General features: G+C 40.3%; 1 protein-coding gene across 1 annotated transcript in view; it reads right to left on the minus strand.

Moving 5' to 3' along the window:
* LOC103804704 (protein kinase C alpha type) overlaps window positions 1-9,216 on the minus strand; it is a gene marked incomplete at its 5' end in the record, with an annotated part of 81,312 nt that extends 72,096 nt beyond the window's left edge. Inside the window, one exon of the mRNA XM_009077354.1 lies at window positions 9,134-9,216. Within this exon, the coding sequence (XP_009075602.1) occupies window positions 9,134-9,216 (83 nt within the window). The remainder of the gene's footprint in view (window positions 1-9,133) is intronic.
* Between the last annotated feature and the right edge of the window lie 526 nt (window positions 9,217-9,742).

A 9,742-nucleotide genomic window follows, 5' to 3' on the forward strand; every position in this document is an offset into this window, starting at 1 on the left:
AAGGAATAAATCAAACTCTGACTCTTCTATCTATTAAGTTCTCATTACCAGAATTTATGACACGCTTTTGCTTTTAGTTTATGAGCTCAGCCAGTGAGCACTGCTGCTTTAGGGACTGAGTTTCATTAATTACAAAGGCAATGCTACAGTTAATTTATTTGCAAGGGAAGAGCAAAAAAAAAAAAAAAAACCAAAACAAATTATGAAGAGAATCTTGACTGGTATGGTGTTACTTCAACAGCAGCATCAGGATTTTGTTTATCAGCACAGGTAATAGACCACTCATTTAAAATCTGTTGGCACCAAGCTTCATTAGGTTGATATAAATATCAGATCAATTATAAAATGAGCAGCTATTCTGTGCCAATGACATCATTTAATACACATTCCCTGGGATCACTGGCTATTTCAAGACAAATGCTCTATTTTCCAAAGGCTGAAGAAAAATCTGTGGACTATTAGGATCTCTTCAGAGTGTCACCCTAATACTGGGCAGTGAAAATTAACAAATAAAATAGAAGGGCATGAAACCAAACTGTTCTTGTTTAGGCAAAGCTACCAGAGCAGTCAGATAAATGGAGTTGAAATGGAAAGGGATGGCAGCTGTCTCTTCCCAGGCAGGATGTACCTCCACCTCCCCTCCTTGCTTTCATTCTCTCTTTCATCACTCTGTTCCAGGGTCAGAACACCTGGATAAAAGAAACTTGCTCTCTCCTGTAAGTACAAGCTGTTCTTTTCTCCCCACCCCTGGGGATCGTTCACTGCAGTTGTTTGATTTGTGCCAAGAAACTGAGGCTGCACCAGTTGAACTCAGCAGTGAGCAGCAAACCTCCCCCAGCACCCCAAAGCCAGAGAGCCCCCAGGGATTCTCAGAGATGGGTGCACTGGTGGCACACTCCAAGGATTTGCAGCACATGGGATGTCCAGTGCTTCTCAAAATTAGCTCCCTTGTTTTATTCCAAATTCAGATTTCAGCTAATTTTGGCCCAAGAACTGTCACCTCAACAAACACACAGTGCTAAAAATGGCATTCTGCAAGGTTCCCTCAGTGGTCTGTGACTGTCTATGTCTCTTCTAGCTAATAAGTTCAGTCTGCCATAATCACTTTTTTTATTTAAAAAACCCACATGATTGTGTGGGTGGAACCTGATAGCAAAGTCTATGGTACATTTTACACATGAGATCTCATGGAATAAAATAACTAGCAATTCTAAACCCCCAATATCATGTCATCACATTTACACACAGTTTAAAGATTGACACAACAAGACTTTTGCCAAGGCTAAACAGAAGATGACAAGGAAGTAATTAAATTCATCTTAAATTGCACAACTCAATCTACTGGTAACAATTGGAAAATAAGGACTGTTGGAAGAGAATCAGCTTCAATTTGGGGAGCTGGAAGGAGTTTTGATGGGGAAAGCAGCACCCAACAGACTGCTGCAGCACTTGGAGTTACTGCCACTAAAACTGCAACCCCAAATCAACAAGATTTCTTTTTACTACTGGGAATAACTTTGCTGAGAGTTCTCCTTTTATAACACCAGTGCCTAATTGTTCTGCAGTGCTAACTTATGAAAATCATGGGTATTTTTAGATTCATCATTTATATACATTTCCTAACTCTCGCAGCAGAGCTCAGCTCAATGATTAACTCTTGCCACTCTGTTATACTCTAAACTGCACAGTGAATGTCTAGAAAAGTAAAAACAAAGTCTAATTTTTATAATACAGCTCTTCAGCACTTGGCACTGTTCTGGACTGGGAAACTAAAGGATGTATTCTTTCTAAATAAAAAGCTTTCATAAGCTATGAACTTTCAAAGCTCAGAGACTGTAACAACCAAGCAGTTAAACTCCACTCTCAAGGTTTCAGGTCCAAACTCCATTAACTGAGAGACTCCAGGGCTGCAGTGGAGGAGCTGAGCAGTTATACCTCTGGAGTCACCCAGGCTGTGTGGGCAGATACCCACCACTATTTCCTAGCTGTGGGTGTACAAGGGGAGGATTCATACAGCTCCTTTCCACACTGCAGGGAAAATTTTTCCATGCACCTTCTGCAGATGGTCAGAGTCAATCTGGCATGTGCGTCAGGGGGCAAAGGCAAAGGGTGGGAATTACTAGGAGTTATAAAAGCTTGTGACCCTGTTGTTTTGTAATTTAATTCTGGTTTCATGGAGGATCATTCACTCGAGCTAAAAAGCTGTTTTAGATGCAATAAAAGGAGCCTGTGCTTTAATTTAGGAATAGAAGGTACAAATGATGAATGCAAACACATTCCAGTACATGAACTGATTTCAAGGAACTTGTGAAGCTGCTTCCAACCACCTAAATGAAGGGATTTAGGTGAGCAGTGTCATGAACACCTCTGTACAGCCAGGGCTGAGTAGTTCAAACCCATCCTGGAGGAGCTGAGCAGAAAAGATGCTGTGCATGGGCACTGAGCAGTGGCAAAGCTCCCTGGGCAGGGGAGGAGCACAGGCAGTGCCTGCCAACTGGGCAGGAACAGAAGGTGACAGAGAGGGTGACATGTGCTGCTTATTGAGAGGAGGGAGAAAACAGTACTTGGATTCTCAAGCACCTGGTGAGCAGAGAGGAATGTCAGGGGATAAAAGATGCTGAGTCAGTTTAAGAGCTCTTGATGGAGGAAACTGAGGCACAGCCTCCCTACCATGGACATGAACCTTGCTCAGAGTTTGGCTGAGAATGAGCAGAGTATCTACTCAGAGCCCTTGTGGGGAGATTTCCTTCTTTCATTTCTCTATCAGCTCCCTGTCTATTTTCTTTGTTTAGAGTATACAATGAAAAAATCAATAAATGTATTGCATCAGAACTGTTTGAGTATCACTTCCAAAAATTCCTAGAGGCTTCTCTTTAAGAGCACATTTTTTACTAATCTGGCAAACAGTGAACTGTATCTTGCCAAATCTTCCTGTCTTTGTGTATCTTTTGTGATGAAGTGAGAAGGTTTTTATCTTAATTTAAAAGGAAATACTTCTGGGATAAGATTGCCTGTTATTCAAAATTCAGATTAGTGATACAACCCACAAACCTTAATGGTTGGACTTGATGATCCTAAAGGTCCTTTCCAACCTGAATGATTCTGTAATATTTTATCAAATTTCATTTGCTGCTGCTCTGATCTCTCATGATGTCCAACATAGATAAGAGTTGTTCTTCATTGCAAAAACAACCAAAGAGTTAAAAGCAGATCAGACATGTCCTGCTGCTGCATTTCATTATCCTTGGAAAAAGACTCAGAGCTTTCTGATTCAAATCCCTTTTTAACTAGTTCTACAGGAAGTCTTAATACTGTACTTCCACTTACTCCTTTCCTCGTCATGCGTTTGGTTTGGGGTTGGTTTGTTTGTATTTTCTTAATTCCTTCATTTAATTCCAGTCAAGCAACTCTTTTCTTTCACTCTCAAACCAGAATCTGAAAGCAGGATTAAAGGCCAGGGGGGGAATAATAATAACAATAATAATAAAAATATTTCAATATTACCTGGACCTGAATAGAAAAAGAAATCTACTCAAGACATATAACCTCTCCAGGACAGACCATTTGTATTAATTTATTCCTGTTTGCCATAGAGGTGATCCTTCAAATCACTTGTATCACAGCCACAGCTAACAAATGAGCAGGTTAATACTGAAGTAAATGTGGACATCAGCATTGCTCCAAGGCCAAACCCAAGACATTACCCTTTATAAATTATCATTTCCCACTGGTCTCCCAGCATATCCAATTTTGAGGGTCAATCTTTCTCCTCCCAACTCCAAACTGATAGAAACCATAGAATGAAAGGCACAGTGGAGTCTTACAGACTCCTGGTGCATCTCCCCTGGGCTGGTGAGGGCACAGATAGCACCCACAGCAGGTGCAGAGCAGTAAACTCCAAACCCAAAATCTCATTTTCTTCTTTTGGTAGCCCATTGCAGCAGTTACTCATCATTACACCTAAAAATACTCACTGTTAGGGAGTTAATTCCCCCTTGCCACAAGCTGCCTGCATGAGAGCCTTAAGGGACAAGGAAAACATTCAAAGGTCATGATTTAAAGACCTTCAACATTTGAGTTCTTTTTCAAATTCCAAATGAAGAGCTGCAGAATTCTACATAAAACATCTCACTGAAAAACGGAAGAACAATTTCTAATGCCTCCCTGCAGGAAATTCCAGAGCCTTCACCATCACTTCACATTGATTTATTCTTTTTTCTTCCCCTCTGAAGTGTGATTTTATTGTTGCCATTTACTAAATTGTATCTTAACACATGGAAAAAAAAATCTGAAATATTTGTGCTCTCCAGTTGCTATGCATTATCCCAATATCCAACCCACTGATGAAAATATCCAGCTCCTGCAGCATCCCACAGAACCTCACAGTTGGTCAAATTTAGACTGATCTTCCAAATGTGTTTAAGATAATAAAGCTCCCAAATCATTTCAGTATCAAGAGGCTTATGGACTTGAAAATCTTTTCCATATAAGTCACCTTCCACATCCATGAGGTCAGTTACTCTGCAAATGGGATGAGAAGGCTTTGCTGCCTCATTTTGCGTAAGCACACATCTGGATCTTCCCAATTCATTCCCTTCTAGGTGCTTAAACACTAAGGACTCACAGCAGTTTGGAGCAGCACACTCAGATTTCATCTCCTGTCACTGGACAGTTATTTGTTCTCATTTAGGTGATTTTCACTTTTTAATATCTATTTATTTTGCTCATAACCCTCCTTTGGATTCTCTATTATTATCATCTGAAAGGAAAATAGTGCTGATCGAGAGGTCACAATCTCTGAGTTCTTGTGCACTCAAAGTCTTATAAACTCAGACTGAAAATAATGATACAGTCAAACATGATTTTGTTTTAAATTATATGTGGCATAGAATTAGGCACATTTCAATGTGTCACAAGTTGTTCAAAGACACCTTCTGGTCACTGCATTGCATTAACAAAGGGAACAAATATTTAACCAGTTATCTCTTAATAGTAAACACATCCTAACAAATCTCCTTTCAGCAGCAGACAATTTTTGAGGCTCTTCTTACATTTTCACATTCATTTAGTCAGGTTCTAAAGTTTTTCATCAATGACTTAATAAAATAGTTTTAGGACCACCTAACATCTTCCAAAAATCTTGGTTTTCTGGAGATGATGCTTCCTGCTGGAGGACACCAGCAGCAAGAGCTGTTTAATTGTACTCAGCAGCATCACTATAAAGAGTTGGCCATGAAGAGAAGCTGAATAATTTCTATTCAAACTCCAGAGAGCCATTAGATAGCAGGAAATAACTTCCTGTGCTGGTATTTGCTAAGACACCAGAGCTCACATCCTGCCAAGCAATAAGGAAATGTAAAATTTTGATTGTGTGAATTGCTGTTTTACTGAATCAGGATATTGTCCCCCAGGCACCATCACCTCAGTACTAGTCAAGGACAACCACTTTACTCCCAAGGATTCTCTTCCTTTTGGCACATCCACAGACCTTTCAACCTCACATTTCAGCTAGTCTGATTAAAGCAAAAAGAGGCTCATTTTCAGCTTTCCTCTTCTACACTCACCTTTATTAAGGCATGTCATTTAGGTATGTAATATCAGGTAATGGCAGGTAATAAAAGTAATTGATTCCCTCTTTTACAGCAGGAGAATTCTGGAGCAAATAAAAATGTTACACAAGGGGAAAATATTTGTACACCACTATTTTTGGCACCATACAGACCACAGGGCTTTTCTCCAGCTGAGGAGTCAGGGTATGAAATGCTTGGAAAGGCTGGGAAAGAAGACAATGTCTGTGGATAGTATAGTCTGAAATCCCTTTTGTTTCCTAAATGACTATTATTAAATATTGAGGAATTTAAAAAATGGGCTTTGTTGCAACTGTTAAGGATACTTAAGAGACTTTCTGGAACTGCCAGTGGAGCTTCCTCTTCCTGCAGGGAATTGCTGAGGCCAAAAATGCTGAAGAGAGTTTTGAAAATAACTACGTGACAGAAATCTCTCTGTACACGATTGAGCCTTTAAGTAGTTCAGTTCTCTCTTTCAAAAGAGCATATTTTCCAGACAGAATTTGATCTTGCCCTTCAGCCACACATCCAGCTTTCATGGGAATCAGAGTGAAATTTTTAGTAATTACAGGGGTTTTCCCCTTTGGAGTCTAAGGACTAATGAACCCACAGCTCTGAAGCTCTCCCATCCCTGGAGGCACATCGTGTACACCAGACTATGTTGCCTCAAGACAAATCTATAAATAAGCCCTTGCCATCGTGTCCCAGATCCCTCAGACCTCAGCAGGGATGTCTGTGAACACTTAACCTGCAAGAAATGCCTTCCCTGAGGGTTTAAGGCAGTTTTGTTTCTGAGAGGGAAATGGTTTGGCTATTGAAATGTTTTGCATTCTAACCTTGACTCTCACCCATGGTGGTGCAATCACTTCCCTCACTGCCAACCTTCAGATTCTCCTTCTTCCCAGAGCCTGGAGTGACAGGACAGGGTGGCATGGTGTGCTGGTTTGAGCTGGAGTAGAGTTAACTTTCTTCACAGAGGCTAGTATGGGGCTATGTTTGGGTTTTGTGCAGAACACAGAGTTGATAATGCAGAGATGTTTTTGTTGTTGCTGAGCAGAGCTCACACAGAGTCAAGGCCTTTGCTGCTTTCCATACTGCCACATGGCAAGGGAGTTGGGGATGCATGGGAGATTGGGAGGAGACACAGCTGGGACAGGTGACCCAAACTGACCAAAGGGATATTCCATACCATAGGACATCATGCTCAGTATATAAGGTGGGAGGAAGAAGAAGGAAGGGGGAACATCTGGAGTGATGTGTTTGTCTTCCCAAGGAACCGTTACGTGTGATGGGCCCTGCTCTCCTGGAGATGCTGAACACCTCCTGTCTGTGGGAAGCAGTGAATGAATTCCTTGTTTTGCTATGCCTGTGTGTGCAGCTTTTGCTTTGTCTATTAAACTGTCTTTATCTCAACCCATGAGTTTTTGTAGCTTTTATCCTTCTAATTCACTCCCCCATCCCATTGGTGGGGGAGTGAGTGAGAGGCTGTGTGGTTCTTGGCTGCTGGTGGGGTTAAACCACGACACATGGCTTTAAACTGGCACAGAGTAGATTTAGATGGATATTGGGAAGAAATTCTTCCCTGTGGAGCACTGGCACAGGTTGCCCAGAGCAGCTGTGGCTACTCCATCCCTGGGAGTGTTCCAGGCCAGGTTGGATGGAGCTTGGAGCAACCTGGGCTGGTGGGAGGTGTCCCTGCCATGGCAGGGGATGGAATGAGATGTGCATTAAGGGCCCTTCCAACCCAACCCATTCTGTGATTTTATGATTATTAATTGAACCAAATTTAACTGACAGTTACTCTAATGATGTATTTGCCTCATTGATATTAAAAGTACAGTGCCCAACAATTTAACATTCTCCTAATACACAATAAATATTACTCTATCATCATTAGAATTATCCCTCTGGAAAATTAATTTTATTAATGACAATATTATTCTTACAATTAATGGAAGGGTTACAGCATGCAAAGCCCCTGGAGAATTTGATTACGCAAATTAATTGTGCACCTGCATGAAGTAATTTAGCAAAGGATGTTTTAATATTCAAAAATCTGCTAAATGTTATGATGAGCTTTATAGCACACTACATTTCAGAACAAAACTTGTAGCAATTGGGATAGGAACAAGTCATTGAATTGTAAAAGGGTTGACATTATAGTCAAACATTTCAGTAAATTAAAGTATAACATTCTCCAATCCTCTTAGTGTAATAGGGACCACTAATGTAGCACAATTTTAATAAAGCATATTTATTTTTTGATTGCTTTTAATCTTCAAAGTGTTTCGGAGCTATCACTTCCGTGTAAATATTGAAAACGATCATTTGGTAACCCAAATACTAAAACAAGGCTTTAGGCTGATTTATTTAATCACCAAAGCCAAAAACCCAAATCACAAAATGCAGTCAGCAATATTAAAGGCTATTAACAACCTGTCACAGAGCAGATTCCATAGCCATGAGGAGACTCTCCATAAAACTAAATGGTCTCACACACAAATATATTCTCATTTCTGAACTTTAGGTGAAAAACCCCAAAGAACACACCTTTAACAGAAAAATCCTCACTTCTTCAACATTTTCCTCTATTTCAATTTAAACATAAGAGAACTTTTCAATATCTGAAATTTTTCAAAACCCTTGTGGCTTCTGCCCATATATTGTTCCCTGACCTCCTGGTTGGCATATGAAAACAACTGATGAAAAGCTCATTAAAAACTAGCAAGAAAAGTCTTCTGGTCCATTTCATCAGAGGAGATAATAGTCTACAATCTAGAGCATGAATATGTTACAAGAATCAAACCAGAGCTTGTCACACAAAGGACACTTGGAAAGCATTGTTCCCATAAGCAGATGTTAAATTACTTCACTGTAAAGTGGAATTTGTAATACCCAAAGAAATGTTCTTTTTATGTGAACAAACAAGACCAGTTTATTATTCCAGGAGGGCGACACAAAGTCTCTGCACATGTGTCTCACCATGTGGGCAGATGTGTTGAGAGTAAAAACTGGTTGTTGGCCCAAAATGCTACGTGTACAGAGAAGCAGTGACAGAGCAGGGTGGAATGGGTGCTAGACTAGCTCAAACATGAAGATAATTCTTCCCAAAGCCTGTCTCAGCTCAGCCAGCTGGCTCAGCATTAAACTGTCATTTAATTGGAGCTACAGATCCTTGTGTACAGACACACGGACCACAGCCAACTTGGAAGATACACCTTGAGATAAGAGAGATACAAAGCAAGCTCAGAAAAAGCATCAGCCTTTCCTGGGAATGATGAACATCAACTAAAAGCAAACAAAAATCAAATGCTGACTTCATGCTTGGGTAAATGCCTCAGGGTTGTCACGTTCTGAGGATATGGTTCTTGGTCACACATTTATTCTTACTTTTCTTCCCAAAAATAGATCTCTCAGTCCATAAATATTCACTTCAGAACTGTTAAAACCCACTCAGACTCCATTAGCTGTCTTGAAGAGCCTATTGATAGTGTTTGTAATTCACTCTCATGGGGGTAACAACATAAAACTGTGTAAAACAATGGATCAAATGTCAATGTACTCACATCAGTGTCAGGTCCTTTGTCAGCCCCAGGACAAGAGAAGGTAACGAACTCATGGCACCTCTTATGAACCACAAAACAGCAAACTGGTAAGAAAAAGGGAAAACAACAGTTAGAAAGACACAGGTTTGGTGGCAGGTTTCTTGCCTTTTGTAATAAATATAAATACAATAAAACTTATAGTTAAATATTCACCTGCGAGTCACCGAAAGAAAGCAGAGCCTCATGCTAAATAAAGTTACAAGGCATCAAGTAAACTCTGCAATTAAAGAGGAGATAAGTATCCACATTTTACAAACAAAAGACTTTATACAATGATAAAACTTTAATGTTTTAGACAGCCCACGGTGCTCAGATATAGTGTGGGATGAGCAGCTCTCTGAAGCCACATTTCCTGGATCTAAATCTCTATCTGTCACGGGAACTGTCAATGTGCACTGAACAGGAGCAGGAGAGAGGAGTGAGGAACACAAAGCTGGAATGAAAACTATCCTTGGTGTAGGATTTGTCCACCATGTCCATGACTTGGTGAAGGTCTCTACGAAGATCCAATGTCTTACCTAGTTAATGACTTCTGTGAGAAACCAAAGCCCTGAGTGGAGCCTGTTGTAG

This window comes from Acanthisitta chloris, unplaced genomic scaffold, assembly GCF_000695815.1.
Source record: "Acanthisitta chloris isolate BGI_N310 unplaced genomic scaffold, ASM69581v1 scaffold8390, whole genome shotgun sequence".
Lineage (NCBI taxonomy): Eukaryota > Metazoa > Chordata > Aves > Passeriformes > Acanthisittidae > Acanthisitta > Acanthisitta chloris.